Source organism: Pediculus humanus, genomic scaffold (assembly GCF_000006295.1).
Source record: "Pediculus humanus corporis 1103172108318 genomic scaffold, whole genome shotgun sequence".
Lineage (NCBI taxonomy): Eukaryota > Metazoa > Arthropoda > Insecta > Psocodea > Pediculidae > Pediculus > Pediculus humanus.
Window position 1 is genome coordinate 1249113 of NW_002987887.1, and position 18587 is coordinate 1267699.

Below are 18587 nucleotides of genomic sequence, written 5' to 3' on the forward strand. Positions count from 1 at the left end.
AACAAACAAACAGCAAACAAAACAAACGCAAACAAAACAAAACGGGGAAAAAAAATCTAAGATGACCTGTCACGTGGTTTTTTCGGCGCCACCGCAACAACAATACCTTTTTTTTTTTTATTATTATTATTTTATTTTTTATTATTATTATTATAACCATTTCCAAGGTCTTCGAGATCGTATTAACAGTCTCCAGCAACTTAAAACTTTTCTAATAATAATAATAATGATGATGATGATGATGATGATGATGATGATAATTTGCACGAAATTTTTTTTTTTGTTTTTTTAAAGTTTAAAATTTAAAATTTAACGATTTAGGAAAAGGAAGGAAAAGTTATGTCAGAGGTCAATGAAAAATGTAACCTTCTCCTCCCCCCCCAAAAAAAAAAAAACATTTCGTTTCGCTTATGTTTGTTTTACTCTATGAAAATTCGAACCGGGATTGGAAAATTAATAAAAATTTATTTTCGCACGGTGTAAATGTTTCTCTCTCTCTCTCTTTGTCTGTCTGCTACTCTTTTTCAATTCTTTCTCTAGGCTTCTTTTTTGTCTCTCTTTTACAGTCTCTCTCTCTTTCTGTTTGACACACACACATACACACACTCTCTCTCTCTCTCTCTCTCTTTCACGCACACATACACACTGTCTCTTTCACACACGTATACTCTCTCTCTTTTTATTGCACTCTCTCTGCATATCCTTCTTTTCCTTTCTTTCTATCTTCTTCTATTTCTTTTTTCCCTTTGTCTCTCTCTCTCTCTCTCTCTCTCTCTCTCTCTCTCTCTCTCTCTCTCTCTCTCTCTTCGTAAGTAAAATCAATTAAAATATATTGCCACGCGTAAATCTCACACATTATCGTCAATATTTTATCAAAAGTCGAACCGTCATGATTGATAATAAATAGAATGGTTACGTAAACGCATTATTATTATTATTATTGTCTTCGTTGTCGTCGATGTTTGTAATTAATCGTCCTAGTGTTTTTGTTGTTGTTGTTTGTTGTTGTCGTTGTTGTTGTCGTCGTGTCGTAAAATTTTTTTTTTATTAATTTTAATTTTATTTTACGTTTCCATGCATGTCCCCACATGCGTGATTACAAGAGGGAAAAAAAAATCCGACTAGAAAATCGAACAATTGTTTTTTTTTTTATTTACATGCGTACGTATCACACCCGCACGCACCAACTCAAACACGAAAACAACAACAACGAAACTGAAGGGGGGAGGAGGAGAAGGGGGGAAACGAATTTAATAATATTGTTATCAGATACCGCCATATTTATCCAGTCGTTAAGATAAAATAAAATTATAATGTAATTAATAGGTATTAACGTGTCTTTAAATACCGAACCGGATACGCATTTATTTATTTATTTATTTATTCGGGAAATTGATTTTCGTACACGCACACGCACGGCCGCAAGGGGGGTGGACCCTCCCCCGATGTATTTTATGATACAAAAACTCGACAAACGTACTTACTACACACGACAAACGCGTACCTTAGTGAAATTATTTTTCATTTACTCGTTATGTAAAAACAATTACCAACGACCGTTAAAATGAAAATTATTATTATCATTATTATTATTATTACATTTTTTTTCGCATCACGGTACGTGACAAAACGGTGACAACGAATTACAAAACCGCCGGAAAAAAAAAATTGTAATAATCAAAACCGTTACGCGAAAATCGTGGCAATAGAAAAAGAGTAAAAGAGAGAGAAAAAGAGAGAGAGAGAGAGAGAAAGAATTTGTTTTTGTTTTCTACACCTGCATGGGTTTTTTAAAACGGCCATTTTTGCATTTTCGGTGGTATCGTTATATGGAAATTTGTTTTTAACGGTTTTTTTTCGTCTTCTTTTCTATTATTGCCATTATTATTATTATCGTTTTTATTATAATAATTGTTGTTGTTATTATTTTAATTTTATGTCCTCCCACCTTTTTTTTTTTCATTAGGCGAAGGTCGGAATTTGTTTTTGTTTTTTTTTTTTGTTTTCTTTCTCTATGGTATTGTGATGTAAATGGCAACGTGGCAGACAGACGACGTACTTATCAACTCTATATATATATATATATGTGTGTGTGTATATAAAATGCTCCGTTCACGTCTCCCTTAAAATTCTTTTGGAAATTTTATTTGACGGTTCCGACGATTAAATTTAAACGATTTTTAAAATCATTTAAAAATTTTATTTCAGGGTCGCGAGTTGTTAATTTATTCAAATTGTTGTTTTTTAACCTTGGAAAAACTTTTAAAACTCGTTCTTTTAACGGTTCTTTTTTTTTTTTAATATTTATTTCCATGGAATAATAAACCTGTTGATTTTTCTACTTGACGAGATGTCGTTCAAACATTTCTCAAAAAGATTTTTAATTTTCCTTCTACCTCCCTCCCTCCGTGGCCCCCCCTCGTTTTCACCATCCCCCCACGATGTTATGTCGTCAAATTTAAAAAATCCCCGGGGAATAATAATAATAATATTATCGTTATTATTATTATTATTTTACAACGTTTTATTTGACATTGAAAAAAAAAAATTTTTTTCTATCTCTCTTTCTCTTTTCCTCTCTCTATCTCGTTTGTTCGATACGAAACACTTGTCTGTTGTTGTTGTTGTCGTTGTCTTTACTTCCGACATGTGTCGGATTTTTTATTTAATCCTTTTCACACGTCGTAAATTTGCTACTCGTAATTATTATTATTATTTTTTATTTAAACGAGTCGCCTTTGTTTGTTATTTGGAAAAACAAACGAAAAATGTTTGTTATTAAGTAAATGTTTGCGTGTGTATGATTTCAGCGGAAAATACGCGTTTGAGATGGCGATAGGGATAGGGAAACGTAGCTTTCGTGAAGGCGGTGGTGATGGTTTTCGTAAATCAAAGAGCAAATCATTAATACGATGATGATGATGATGATGATGACCCTGTCGAATGTTTCTCACGTATACGGGAATATTCATAGTTTTTTTTTTTTTTTTCTCGAAAAATATATGAGAAGATCCCGAAGGAATCCACTGGAAACACTTGTCGTTGTAAAATCCACCACGAGAGAAACTTATTGACGATCCCGAAATTAATTCGGTGAGAAAAATAAAAGGGAGAAAAAAAATTAATTTTCACGTTTCGCGCATGTTTAACTTATGAGAAAACCATTTCGATTCGTTATACATATATTTTTTTTTCCTTTCCCTAAATGTTATTTTTGCCCCATATTTAAATTCGGTTTATATATGTATATGTACATATACGTGTGGTTAAACGAGGGGTTCAATACCGAATCGATGTAAGTCACGAAACGAGTCAATTCCATCCGTGAAAAAAATAGGAAAATTACGCGACGTGCGATGACGTCATCGAGAAAAACCGCCAAAAATTTAAAAAAAAAAAAAAAAATTTTTTTGAAAAAAATCGAACGAAAACGATCGCGGATCGGGTAAAAATGTCGCAAGATGTCCGACAAACTCTGACGTAATAGGGAGAGGGAGGGAGGGAAGAAGAAAACGTTATTCGACAATTCGAAAATTTTTCAAAATTGAAGTTTTTAACGGTTTTTCTTTTCTTTTCTTTTTTTTCGCGTAATGATAATAATAATAATAATACGAATGGGTTTGAATTTGGAGAAAAAAAACGCGGGAAAAATTCGGGGTTCGCGCGAAATGTTTTACTTTAGCCACTATTTTGATTTACTTTTAAAAATAACGTAAAGGGAACGGGGAGGAAAATTGAAATTTTAATCGTAATTTAATGCGTTTTCATTATTATTATTATTATTATTATTATTATTATTATTATTACGATTTTCGTGGGGGTTTTTTGTTGTGTGTGTGTGTGGAGATATACGGTTATAAATTGTGGTAAAAAAATAGTTCAAGCCGTCATTTATTAAAAAAAAAAAAGGTCCAAAACCCAATCTTTTTTTTTTTATGGAGAGTAAAAAAAAAAAAAAAAAATTTGAAAGAAAAACACTTGTTGGGTTCGGATCTGCTTTTTAATTTGATGATGGGGGAAGAAGAAGAGAAAAAAAAAAAGGGAGAAAAAAAAAGAAAAAAAAAAGAATTTAAATCATCGTTTCATTTTTTCTCTTCTTTAACTTACGGAACGTTAAGAATTTTTAAGATGGTAAAAAAAAAAACGAAGGAAAAAACTTGAAGAACAGGAGAGAGATTTTATTTGAAAAATAAAACGAAGGAAGGATTGTATTCTCTCTCTCTCTCTCTCTCTCTCTCTATGTGTGTGTGTTTGTTTGTTTGTTTGCCCCGATTAATTTGAAATGTGAGGGAATTCAAACGCACGCGTTTTTTCCCTTCGTGTTTGTTTCTGTACGTCAACTACTACGTGTGAGAGAGAGAGAGGGGGTGGATTAAAAAGGAAACGAAAATACGCACGTAGAAACGCACGTACAAAAGAACGCACTAACGCATGTATAACAATGTAAACAAACATTTACGTCATAACTTATCGGATCAGAAGCAGTTAGTTGTAAGAATAATCGTGGCACGAGAAATGATTTTTTTTTTTTTTGTCATTTTTTGATTTAATTTCGATTCTTCTTCTACTTCTACTTCTTCTTCGTGGTTAAAATGATGGGAGGGGGGTGGGGGTACCTGACTGAGTGCGAAATTACGTCACGTTATTTGTAATGTTTTTAAAGAGAGAGAGAGAGAGAGAGAGAGACGGGTGTGATTGCGGCCGATTGTTTTTGCAAAAGTTTATTGAACAACAAAGCAAACGACGTGGAATTAATCCGAAAATATATTACCGTAAAAACTTTTTTTTTTTTTTAATTATTATTATTATTATTAACTCGCGACTAATAAAAATTTTCTTTTTATAATCGATTGATGGGGAGTAAGAAAATCGATCGATCGATTTATCGATTCGTGTAACGAAACGTTTTGTTTTCGTCGTGGAATTATCGATTACGTCGATGGTTACGTTATCGATTTTTTTTTTTTGTTTCCCCCCGCCTTACCCCCCATCTGATTCGTGATTTGATGACGCGCGTGTCGCCATCTCGTCTATTTCTTCTTTCTATTGTTTTTTTTTTTATAAATTAGTTTAAATTGTTTTGGTAACAGAGGACAAAATGAGGGCAAAAAAAAAGAATTAACCCCTTTTGTGTGTTCGTTCATCCCCCCCACCCCGCCTTTTTTTTTAAAATACGAGAGACGTCGAGCCGCCGCTCCAACCCTTAGACCATCACCACCACCATCATCATCGCCATCTCCATCTCCATCGCCATCACCATCTCCATCACCAGAATGCAAAGAACAAAGGGAGCCCCGGACGGTCACGAACTCCTTCCTCACGTCTCACACTCCTCACAACAACAACAACAACAACGAAAAAAAAAAAAAAAACCTGATTTTCAAGGTCAAATTACTCATTTTTCAATCGGCTTTGACCGTGATTATTCCCCATTCAAACACGTTTTATTCAAGGAGATTCTCGTACGTTTATTTTCTTACCGTTTTTTTTTTTTTTTTTTTTCGTTTGTTTGGCCGGCCCTTCGTTCTATATCGTCCTTTGCCAGTCATTTGCAGGTACCACCTAACCCAAAATAATAATAATAAAAAGTTTTAATGTTCTCCCACCCCCCTCCTTCTCTCCCTCGGTTCACTCAAACTTTTCCTCCTCCTGTTTTTCTCCTTCTTCTTCTTCTAACACTAATCACCTTGAATGAATTACGTTTCTATTTTTTTTTTTTTTTGTGTTGTCGGATTTTACCGCACTTCTAATTTCCCTTATCCTCTCCTATTATCATTATCATTATCATTATTATTATTTCGTTCGCCAGTAAAAGAAAAAAAAGAAAAAAAAAAATTACACGAGCTTCGAATCGATTGTTTATAGGTAATAAAACTCGGGTAATTGATTTCGCGTTAATTAATAATTGAAATGATAAAAACGTTTTGTTTGTAAATATCATTATTATTATTATCATCATCATCATCATCATCATCATCATTATTATTATTATTATTATTATTACTACCTTTAGACCTGGTTATGATGTAGTAGCTCCTTAGAAAAAAAAAAAAAAAAAAAAACTTTTTTATCGTCAATTTTTCCACGCGCGTAATTTACGATTGACGATTGTTTTTTTTTTCTTCTTCTCTTTTAACGCGTACGCACGTACGTAAAAGCGAATCGATCTATCGATCGATAGATCGATCGATCGTTCGTTCGATAGATCGAAAACGATCGTAAAATCGTTTTGATATTATTATTATTATTATTGGATTTTTATCGATGGATTAATTGAAATGAATAATTGACAATTTTCAGGCTTTGTTTAAACGATTTGTAACAAACGATTTTCGTCGTGATGGTTGTTGTTGTTTGTCGAGCGGTTGTTGTTGTCTGTCGAGCGGTTGTTGTTGTCTGTCGAGCGGTTGTTGTTGTCTGTCGAGCGGTTGTTGTTGTTCGGATAATGAGAAGATGGATAAGAAGTGGAAAGACAAATTGAAAACGAATTGTTTTTTTCCATTCTCTCTTTCTCTCTCTCTCTTTCACTATTGAAGGTGACGGTTTTGGTTGTATAACAAACGTAAATATTAGGTTGTTGTCTGTCGTGAAAGAATCAATCACTTTTCAAAATTTTCGGTATGTACTCATCGTCGGCCATATTGAAACGGATGGTAAACAAAGAAAAGAAAATAGAATTTAAATATAAACGATAGGTATCCTTTTGTTGTTGTTGTTGTTTGTTGTTATCAGGTACGATTAGTTAAATGGTAATATTGTTTCTCGGTTCAAATATTAATAATAAAATTTAATAAGGAATTGTTTGTTGTTGTTGTTCTTAACTAATTAACTTTTCGTTTTGGATTATTATCAGACATGTTGTTGTTATTGTTGTTGTTGTTGTTGTTGTTGTTGTTGCGTTTTTTTTTTTTTTAATCATAAATATTCCTTTTTATTTTATTACAACCATTTTTATTACTTTTTTTTTCCCTTCTCTCTCGTTTCCATCGGTTGTAGTCGTATAGTATATATTCTCACCCACCCACGCACTCACTCACGCACTCGTTCGTTCGTTTTATTCGCATTCATTCTTTATTGTTTAAAAGTTAAAAAAAAAAAAATTATTGACCGACCGTAACGACGACATTTTGTTATCAAACTCGTTCGAGATATTGCGCGTCTTATATAGTCGAGAATTTTTTTTTTTTTTGCGTAATGGCGGGTACGCAGTTTTGAGCATGAATGAAAAAATGCGTACCCGAACGGTTTTCGAACGAGCGAGCGAACGAACGAACGTTTTTAAAGCAAAAAAATATAACGAAGGAACTTTGTGAGGAAGTTTTTTTGTGTTCTAGTAGTAGTTATCTAGTAGTAGTAGTTGTAGTAGTACCTAGTTCACCTTGCCCGCACGATCGATTGTTTCCACGCATGCATGATTTTGTATTGCGTGAGTGCGTGCGTGCGTGAATACGTGCGTACGATGATGTGTGCGTGTGTGTGCGCCTATCTACGCACTTGTCGTCGTCGTTGTCGACGATGACATTTTAAACGGAGTGATTAGATTTTTGTTTTTTGTGGTGCCTCCTTGCCTTCTTTGCCTTCTTTGCCATCTTCATGACGCGGAAGTCCGGGTTTTTCCCTCTCCAAAATTTTTAGCAAAAAAAAAAAAAAAAAAGAATTTGATAAACGGTTTTCCTTCCATTGTCGGCGACGGCGGCGTTCAAGGTCTTTTTCCTTTTTTATAATGCTTTAATTATAAAAAAAAAAAAAATCTTTTAGACGAAAAGGAAAAGTCATGGACAAGTGGAAAATTTGTTTGTTTGTTTGTTTGTTTGTTTTCCTCTCCAGGTTTCAAACCTGGATTGTGAACGTAAAAACGCACTTGAATTATTGTTATTATTATTAAAAGGGGAAAAATGGGAGGGGGAAAAGGTTTTGCTGGAAAACGTTAAGAGTCTTATTGCGTATTTATTATTATTATTATTTATTTATTTACGTAAATTGTTTTCGTGACGCATTTTGGAGAAAAACACGACGTTTGTTTTGACGTAATAATAATAATAATAATAATTTTATTTTTCTTCCTTTTCTTTCCAGGCGATCGTCTTCAATGTCAACTTCTATTGACACTGTTGTTTCTTAAAACAATCTGCCACGTGTAAGAAGAAGACAAAAAAAAATTCTTTGGAGATATTTTATTAAAAAATTTATTGATGAGAGAAGGAGGAAGGAGGAGAACGCGAAAATGTAAGTCGGTAATTATTATTATTTAATATTTTTTTTATAAACAAACGCGTTGGGTTGTTGTTGTTGTTGTTGTTGTCTATAACCACGACAAATTTTCGTTTGTTTTCAAAAACGACGATTCGATTCGTTTTAAATTCGATGAATATGTACGGATGGACGGTTGTTCGTATCGTATAAATGAGATTCGTATCCCCGTTATGAGAAAAATGAAACGGAAATGAAAGGTTAAGAGGTCATGGAGGAACGAATGCAAAAAAGAATGATGGTTAATCAATTGGGAAAAAAAATTTTCCATTTCGGGATGAGAAAAGGGGGGTTGGTTGGTTGGTTGGTTGTTTTGTACATGAGGGCGTCATGTGCCGATGAGCGTGACCCGCAGCATTAGATCGCACGTCGAGTAGTGAATCGTATTTAATAAATATCTTCTGCTGCTGTTGTTGTCGTCGTCGGTTGTCGGTTGTTTATAAGGGTTACGAATTCGATGATGAGTAGCGTGGCCGACGCCCTCATGAATGAATGAATGATGACGATTAAAATCATTTTTTTTTCTAAGATCCCTCTTGAATCCTCGTTCGACATTTTTTTCTTTTTCCACGTTTTCCACTGATTGTTAAAATTGTCGTCGTTTGGCAAATGTCGCGTTTGTTCGAACGTTCGTTGATTCTTCGAGATTTGTTTAACAAAAAAAAAAAAAATGCAAAAGTTAAAAATTAATAATAATAATAATAATAATATTTGATGGGATTCGACAAAAAAAAAATCCGTTACAAAATGTTTTTTTTTTTTTTTTTAATTAAAACCATATGATTTTTTTTTTTTTAATTACAAACAAAGACAAACGAGGACAAACAAACAAACAAACGTCAACACATATTATTATTATTATTATTATTAATATTATTATTATTATTATTATTAATTACGTTCAATCGTTATTTAATTCTTATAAGAATTTTGGGTGTGTGTGTGGTTGTTGTTTGTTTTGTTACAGTTTAAACACAATAAAACGCGGAGGGGGGGAGATTCGAGAGAGAAAAAAACAATGAAAATTATTATTATTATCATTATTATTAAAATTAAAAATTCATCACGACGTTTGTATATGACGACGTTTCTTCAGGTGTTTGTCCCTGAATTTAATAGGAGTTCGTTCCTGGAATCGATACGACCGACAACGACGACGACGACTTTTTGTCGTAATATGGCAAAAGTCTCGAAAGTTCACTCACTTTCAAATTCACACAAAAAAAGAAGGTGTCGTCTTGTTAATAAAATCAAATTGAACCAAACGAATTTAATATACGATCGTCGTCGTCGTCGCCGCCATTTTACAAAAAAAATTTCAGGTTTGTACGCGAACCGGATTTGACACGCGCATATTTTCCTTGTTGTTTTTCTTCTTCGTCGTCGATTCGTTTTTCCGTGTTTTCTTTGACTGCGTGTTATAATAATAATAACTTGTTCGATTTGTTCGATTTCCTGAACGGAAGGGAGGGAGGTGGGAAGGGGGAATAGAGAGAACTACCCGATTTTTATACAATTTTTTTTTTTTTGAAATTGATTATCGGATGATTATTTTTTTATAAATAGTTTTTATTATTATTGTAAAATAAATAAATAAGTTAATTAATTAATAGTAGTAATAATAATAATAATAATAATAATAATAATAATAAAACAACAATCAATCAGTCATTCACGTTCTTTGGGGAGTGGGGAGAAATGAAAAAAAAGTTCGAAATCGACGCGATCGGCGGGAAACGCCTGGTTTTTTTCAATTAGATTTTTTCACAAACGCTCACGGTTAAGTAGTTTGCAATTCGAAGCGATTTGTTTGAATTTTTTTTTTTTTTTTTGTCGGTTGGCATCCTTAGTTAACTCGTACAAGCGTACCGGGGGGCGGGGGGAGGGTCGGAAAACGGGAAAAGAATCGAGATCCTGGTAAATTTGTTTTTTTTTTTTTTTTTGGAAATCAAAGAGGCTAAGAGTTGTAATCCCCGAAATTTGTCCAAACGTATCCCCAAAATTTTGGATTTCCACGTAGATCGTTTATAACTTTGGCAGGTTTTACCGCCGTGCTATTCCAGTACAATAATCTTTCCTCCATTTCTTTGACGACTTGTGGAAAACTGAAATCATTTAAAATACGTAAGAGAGATCGTCGTAAGGACGGGGAATGAATTTCCAAAAAAGAAAAAATTTTTTTACCTTTTGGCGACGTTATCGATTTCGCAAGGATCCTCGTCGACGTTGAACAAACAGGATTCTTTTAACGGATTACAATTTGAAAACCTGGATTCGGATGATATCAATTGGTGATTGCCGCAATCGATGGTTGCTTCTTCTCTTATTCGTCGTATCGATTCCGGATTCAACGGAACGGTTTGTAACGTCGACAACGCTTTGTTCGACAAAGACGACAAAACTTGTCCGATGTTGTAAAAATAACCGGGATTACGTCCCGTGGGTCCGAACCAACTGTCGTAGAAACCGTTGTACGTCGTACCTAAAGACAGAGAAGGAATGAAACCTTTTTTTTCCTCAGGTTTAAAAATAATTTTTTTGTTAAACGATCTCACCTTTGACCAATTTCCATTGCGACATTGTCAGAGCGGAATTTCCAAAAATGTCGTCAATGTTGTGAAGGATTTCGTTTCTCGGCGAGGGAAGGTCATCGAGCAATGAGTTCCACATATTGTAACCGTCCAAATTCTCGCCTAAATCTCTGACGTCACCTCCGGCAGCAGCATATAGAGTGGGTAACCAATCGCAAATGTGCATCATTCGATTACTTACTCTTCCGCCGGAATTCGGTTTGAATTTGGAGCTCCACACGACGCCGACTCCTCTGACACCACCCTCCCAAAGTGTATTTTTAACTCCTCTCATGGGCCAATTGGAAGCGTAATTATAATTTAAACCGTTTGCGGGACCGCCATTGTCCGTGCTGAATATGACAATGGAATTGGATAACATATTGGCATCTTTCAAAGCGGATATTATGTTGCCGACGGACGTGTCCAACTCGCTGACCATAGCTGGAGGATTATAGACAATTCGATTAACGATGAAAGAAGGAGGAAGAAGAGGAGGAGAAGCAGGAATACCAGACAGAAGTTTTTCCTTACCGGCGTATCGTCTCCTGTTGTAATTTTGAATGTGATCGAGTTTGTCAACGGTTTTATCCGGAGCCGGAAGTGGATTGTATTTATTTCCGCTGTGCACGGCAGCGTGTGCGACGTATAGGAATAAAGGTTTCGTCGAATTGTAATTTTTGATTATTTTAACAGATTCTCTCGTGTATACGTGAGTGGAGTACTCGCCGTGTAGGTACCAAGCGGGTTTCATACCGTGTCTCATATCCAAACCCCAAAGTCTCTGAAAGGAAATGTCGACGCGTTTAGTTTTAATTCTAGTTTTAAAAACGTGCGCGAAGTGATGGAAGCAATTACTTCTTCTTCTGCCGTGTGATCGTAGTAATCCTGATGACCCGTCCAAAATCCGATGTGGGATTCGAATCCTCTGTACAGGGGAGTGTATTCCTTTTTGTAAAATCCCAAATGCCATTTGCCGACGATGTGAGTTGAATATCCCAATTTTTGCAAATATTCCGGTAGGAGTTTTTCGGTGAGTGGTAATCCTCTCGTTTCGACACCGAAGAGCACTCTATGTTGCATACCTGGGGGGGGGGAAATGGTAGCGATGAGTGAAGAAGTTAAAACGATGATGATGATGATAAATAAACTCACCGTTGTGTATTGGATGTCTTCCGGTCATGAGAGCGCTTCTCGACGGTGTGCACACGGGTAAAACGTAATACCTGTTGAGAATTATTCCGTTGTAGGCAAGGGCGTCGATATTCGGAGTGGGTATCTCATCCGATCCGTGATAACCAACATCGTTCCAACCCTTGAAGAAAGACAAAAAAAAAATTTTCTTTCTCGTGGACTTTTGAGGAAGAAGAAGAAGAAGAAGAAAATGTTCAAAAGTTACCAAATCGTCAGCCATTATGAATATTATATGTGGCGGTTTTGAATCTTCCAAGTCGTTCATGTTGCCATCGCCATCGTCGTCGTCGACGACGACGTTTTCGACGTTTTTCCCATTCGACGATGTAAAAATGATGAGGATGATAAAACAAATAATTGACCTTAACATTATTTAACTGACGTGATCTGATCGTCGTGCGACACTCACTTTTGCCACCTGTAACGATGATGATGATGATGATTAATACAAGTTGAGAAGATTTGGAGGAAGATCCACACACACGCACACGCCGGTGTCCAATGAGAACAACTAAGAGTTCTGGAATAAAGAGAGAAACGGAAGCGATGATGTCTGAAAACGTCAGACCATGTGAAAATTTTAAACGAATCGATCGATAGTTTCGATAAATCGATAGTTAATCGATTGTTACGGAGAATGGATGATAAAAATGAAAAAAAATTGGAAGAAAAGCAGAAGACGCGCCTGGAAAGAAGAAGAAAAACGATAATGATGATAATAATAAAACATGTTTTTTTTTTTTTTTTTTTACGACGTTGGCAATGCGAATTTTTTTTTTTACTGGAATGATATGAGGTCGTTGACGGGTTTTGTGATAATTTGAGAAAACTATGAGATCTGAAAAAGGTCAACAAAGTTCAATTTTTCTCTCTCTCTCTCTCATTCCAGGTTTTCGCGGTTGTTCGTTGAGTGAGAAGTAAAATTCAAAACAAAAAAATTTTGCAAATTTATTAAATCAATATTGTTGTTTGTTTATACGAAAACTATTTAACGCGAGATTGTTTCGTTTCGTTTGTTTGTTTGTTTGTTTTTTATCGTTTCGCGAGTTTTAAAAAAAAATGTTTTTTCTTTTTGACGTTTCTTCGGAGTGTGTGTTTTCCACTGCGTTTGTTTTCTCATTTCCTTCCTGTTGGTGGAATTTTTCTTTTCTGTAGGTTTGTTGTTGTTGTTGTTATGTTATACAGTTAACGTCGTTATTTCATAAATTTTTTATTTATACGTTTTTGACTTGCTAAAAGGTTTTCTCTCTCTCTTTCTCACTTCTAACAACTCATTCTTGTTCACCGGATGTGTTTGTTCCAGTTAAAATCGATAAAATTCTTGTAATATTTATTGAAGTCACTTATTTTTTTTACATTTACATTCACCCGGGGATTATTATCGAGTTTTAATATTAAAAACGCGGCTCATTCGTTTTAATTATAGCGCTATAATTAACACGTTATAGCGTCGTCGTGAACACGACGTCGGGGATTCAATACTTTTATCCGCCATTATTGTAAATCATTCGATGAGAAGAAAAAAGAAAAAAAAAATTAAAAATTTATTTTTCTCTCTTTCTCTCTCTCTCTGGATTTTTCTGTCTCTCTGTTTCTCTGCCTTTTTCCCTCTTTCACTCTCTCTTTGTTTCTCCTTTTGTGCTTTTTTCCCTCTCTCTCTTTCTCTCTCTCTCTCTCTCTATTTTTCTACCTTTTTGTCTTCCTTTTTCCCTGTTTCTCTAATACTTTCTTTATTTGTTTCTCTGCCTTTTTGTCTATCTCTCTCTGTTTCTTTGTCCCTTTTTTCTCTGTTTTCCTGCCTTTCTCTCTTTCTCACACACTCTCTCTTTTTCTGTGTTTCTGTCCTTCTCTTTTTCTCTCTCGCTCTGTTATTATACTTTTCTGTCTTCGTCTTTCTCTGTTTTTTTCTTTCTTTCTCTGTTTCTATGCCTTTTTTTCCCTTTCTCTCTCTCTCTTTGGTTCTCTGTCTTTCCGTATTTCTCGGTTTTGTCCCTAACACACACAAAATTTAAATTTTTTTATTTTATTTTCGTACCTTCGTATTGTTGTTTCAATCGAATCGAATCTTATAAAAAGATGATCACATCAATAAAGTTTCGCAACCTTTCGTTAAAACCCTATGACGTCATTTCCCGTTAAATTTCAATAAGCATCGCGAAATTTAAAAAAAAAAAATTTTTTGTCTGCACCTTAAGAAGTTATTATTATTATTATTATTATTATTATTATTATTATTATTACTATTATTATTATTATTATTATTATTATTATTATTATTATTAATATAGTAAACGGAACGCGATCGACAATTGAACTAATTAAGAGAAAATATTTAAAAAAAAAAAAACAAAATGGCGTACGTTAAATAAAATAATAATAATAATAATAATTGAATTTGTCGTCGTCGTGGTCGCAAGACTTAGAATTGATAAGTTATCAATATATAAATAATAACTGGGCCGAAATGAATTTTTAAATTATTTTTTTTATGTTGCGTCCGATCATGTTTTGACCTGAAAAATATATTTTTTTTTTTTTTTTGTTATATTTAAATCGAGGCTAAATTTGATATATTATTTATTTATATCACACACAAACAAACAAACACACACGAAGCAACAACAACAACAACAACCGGAAAATTTTTCGTAACCTTTTTTAGATGAAATATGATAAGATTTTGGAATTATATTGATTGAAAAAATGGTGGTAGAATGGCATCACCTAATCTAGTCAGACGTTTGATGAAAATGAAAAAGAAGCAGTAAACTTACCGGACGAGTCGATATTTTTTTATGGAAAACCATGTTTTAGGTGAAATTACTTATAAATAACAAAGAAAGAGAGAGAGAGAGAGAGAGAAAGGGGGGAGAGAGAGAGATGATGACGATGATTCGAAAGGATCGATTGGTACTACCAACAACAACAACGATGGTCGTGATTTAATATTTTAGGTTTTTTTGTTTTGAGGGTGAGGGTAGGGGAGAGAAGAGAGATGGATGGAGAGTTGAAAGACTCGCACGAGGGATCGATCGATCGAATGAATGAATAAATGAATGAATGAATGAATGAATGAATTGAAATTGGAGAGGAACGCGAGAGTATTGAATAAATCGAGAGTCGAGGGAGGAAAAAATGTAAAAAAAAAGAGAGAGTGATGTGAAAAAAGACAGAGAGAGAGAGACAAGGTAGGTGAGGGGGGTGGAAGTGAGAAAAGTGAAAAGAGAGAGAGAGAGAGAGAGAGTTTAATTAAAAAACTTTTTATAAATGACCCGAAGTCAAAAATTATTAAACGCGAGCGCAAAAAAAGTCTACAAATTTTTTTGATTTTGATTTTGTTGGGGGGCAAAGGGATGAGGAGCAGGGGGGACTCCCCGGAGGGCGTAAATTATCTCTATGAATTTTTTTATATTTATGATTTTGATCATAAAAATCGGTGGAGGTGAGAGAGAAGAAGTTGTTAAAGTCGTTCGTCGAAAACAAACTTTCTGACAATTTTATTATTATTATTATTATTTAAATTTAAATTTTACTTAAAGTACTTACGAGACAAACAAAAATTTTATTGATAATAATAATAATAATAATAATAATAATAATTTTTACTCGTTTTTTAAATGTGTGGAAAACCAGTCGGTTGATGACCGAAAGTCGAATAATGCAAAAGAAAACCATTTAAAAATTTTTATCATTATCATCATTATTATTATTATTATTATTATTATTATTATCATTTTTTTATAAATTTCGCCTAAAACCAGGTATCGACGTACATTAGAAATATTGTGGGGGGGGGGAAAGAAAAAGAAAATTAATTAACCGCAAGTGCGTAATGAATATCACACGCACGCAAGTATCATAGTAGTCGCCATAATTTTCACTTTTCTCAAATTACTCGCGTGAAATTTTTTAATTGATTTGTATCGATCGGTTAGGTTAGGTCGGGGGGAGAGGAGGAAGAAGGGGAAAATAATTACAAGAGGGGGGAGCGAGGAAAAAGGACCACTCCGAAGTTTATTTATTATTAGGAATGACGTGGAAAAGTAAAAAAAAAAAAAAAAAAATTGTGATTTATTAAACAACTTTTAAGTCGCACCTAAAAACCTTCGAATGCCTACAACCACCAACCAGAACAGCAACAACAACCCCCACCACCATCACCACCACCGACAACCGACAACCAACCATTTTTGTTTGTTTTTGTTTGTTTCTCATCGCTGAATCCCAAACAAACAAAAAAAAAAAAAATTTTTTTTTATTGATTTTCGTAAAAACGCCGCCGGATTTTATATCATCATCATCATCATTATTATTATTATTATTATTTGTCTTAGTTTATTGTTTATAATAATCGATGATGACGTCGATGGTGATGATGATGATGATGATGATGTCATTTATTATTTTTAAATTTAATAATTAACGTGTAATAATAAATTTGAAAGACTTTCTTTGTCAAAAAAAAAAAAAAAACAATCTCTCTCTCTCTCTCTCTCTCTCTTTCTGATGCACTCACATGAACGTGGTGGGGGGCAAGGGGGAAGGGGAAGAGGGAAAGTTAAAAAAACAAGTTTAAATTTTTTTTTTTTTTTTTTTTCGGGGTTAAAATTTAAATAATGAAAATACGACATTTTGTTTTTTTTTTTTTTTTGTCATGAAAATTCTTTAAAACTGTTTTTTTTTTCTTCAATAAATAAAAATCAATCGATGGATCGATCGATTGGATCGATCGTTCGTTATAGGGTCTTTAATGTCAAACGATTATGCAATCGATAAAAAAAAAAAATTTCATTCAAAAAAAAAAAAAAATTACAGAGATACGTTATCAATTCGGTCGGGATTTTTTTTTACTTACGTAAATTTTATTAAGTTATTGAAGCCGCGACTTTTTTTTAAAAGCGCTGCATCCGAAAGGATTATTCGTATCTTCTCTCTCTCTCTTTCTCTCTCTGTCTCTCTGTATCTCTCTCTCTCTCTGTCTCTCTGTATCTCTCTCTCTCTCTCTCTCTTCGTCTGCCTATCCGTCTGTCTTCAAGATAATTTTAACAAAAAATTTTCATTCCCGTTTTTTTTTTTTGGGGGTTCGGATTGAAGCGGGGGGAGAGAAGGGGGGCAAAGGGGGGTGGAAAAAAGAAGTCGTCAACAATTTAAATTAACAATTTAAAAATTATTATTATTATCATTATTATTATTATGTCTTTAGTAATTTTGAATCGTGTAATGAACGCACGTAACGGAATCACGTTCACGTTTTTTTATTTTTTTATTTTTTCTCCATTTATTATTATTATTATTATTATTATTATTATTATTATTATTATTTTTTAAATTTTTGGAAAATTTCCTAATTTTTAACTTCCTTAACTTATTATCATTATCATTATTATTATTATTTTTCACCTGACTCTTTTTTTTTTTTTTTTTTTTGCGAGATGAATTATTTTCCCGTCAAGTTATAATTGTTATAAATTGTTTGTTTGTTTGTTTGTTGGTTTGTTTTGTTCCGTTCCTCCGGTTTTTTTGTTTTTGTCGGTTTGCGTTTGTCGTTTGTCGTTGTTGTCGTCATTTTTTTTGAAGTTTGCGAATTACGTTACCGGTGTTGCGGTTGAAAAATGTAAAAATGTCAACAAAAAAAAAAAAAAAAAAAAATTCGGGAGGAAGTCATTTGATTATTTTAACTAACGGCCCCCTAACTACAAGATGGTTTCCGTTAACCATTATTATTATTATTACTATTATTATTATCGTGTCTTGGAAAAAATTTTGTCTTCTGCTATAACAACGCGAATTATTTTTTGTTTCAGGTTTTGAAATAATCGAATGGGAAATTTCTAAAAAAATTTTTTTGGAATGATTTTGCTGCTGCTGTCATCGCCGTCGCCTCCTTCTTCCCCCTTCCCCCTTCTGTCCAGACGAACGCAAATGAAAATTTTCAACCGGAAGTTGTTTTCCGGATGGGATTTTATCGACTGGAGACAATAAATGATGGAGTTGACTCAAAGAAGAGGATCCTCATCAAATTTTCAACGTTTCCAAATAGGTAATGAACGAAAATTTGAATTCATTCATTCATTCAATCAATCAATCATTCATTCATTTATTCAGTGATTTAATTTATTATCATTATCATTATTATTATTATTATTATTATTATTATTATTATTATTATTATTATTATTTCGCGATTTTTTTTTTTTTCATGATAAATTTAAAAAAATTAACGATTTCGTTTCCGTTAAGAAAATTTAAAAACAATTAAAAACTTACGATAATTTACTTAAGAAATGATAATAATCATAATAATAATAATAATAGTAATAATAATAATAATAATTAAAGGTTTATCCATGAAAACAAACGAAATGAAAAACAAAAAAAAAAAAAAAAACAAACAAACAAACAAACAACATTGCTTGCTTATATTTCGCGTTTTTAAGTTTAAAAAAAAAAAAAAAAAAAAAAACAAATCAATCAATCAATTAATCGATCGATAGGTTATCAATTCAAATTAGTACTTAAAAATAATAATAATAATAATAATAATTAAACACGAACAAAAATTAAAATGCTGTG

At 33.3% G+C, this 18587-nt stretch overlaps 1 protein-coding gene across 1 annotated transcript; it reads right to left on the reverse strand.

Annotated features, from left to right (window-relative positions):
* Nucleotides 1–10207: 10207 nt before the first annotated feature.
* Nucleotides 10208–12279, reverse strand: Phum_PHUM604070 (arylsulfatase J precursor, putative; the record flags this gene model as incomplete). The annotated part of the gene is made up of 7 exons (XM_002432850.1): nt 10208–10355; nt 10435–10732; nt 10806–11264; nt 11355–11604; nt 11679–11905; nt 11976–12135; nt 12220–12279. The coding sequence occupies 7 exons, from the start codon at nt 12277–12279 to the stop codon at nt 10208–10210; spliced, it is 1602 nt and encodes a 533-aa protein (XP_002432895.1).
* Between the last annotated feature and the right edge of the window lie 6308 nt (nt 12280–18587).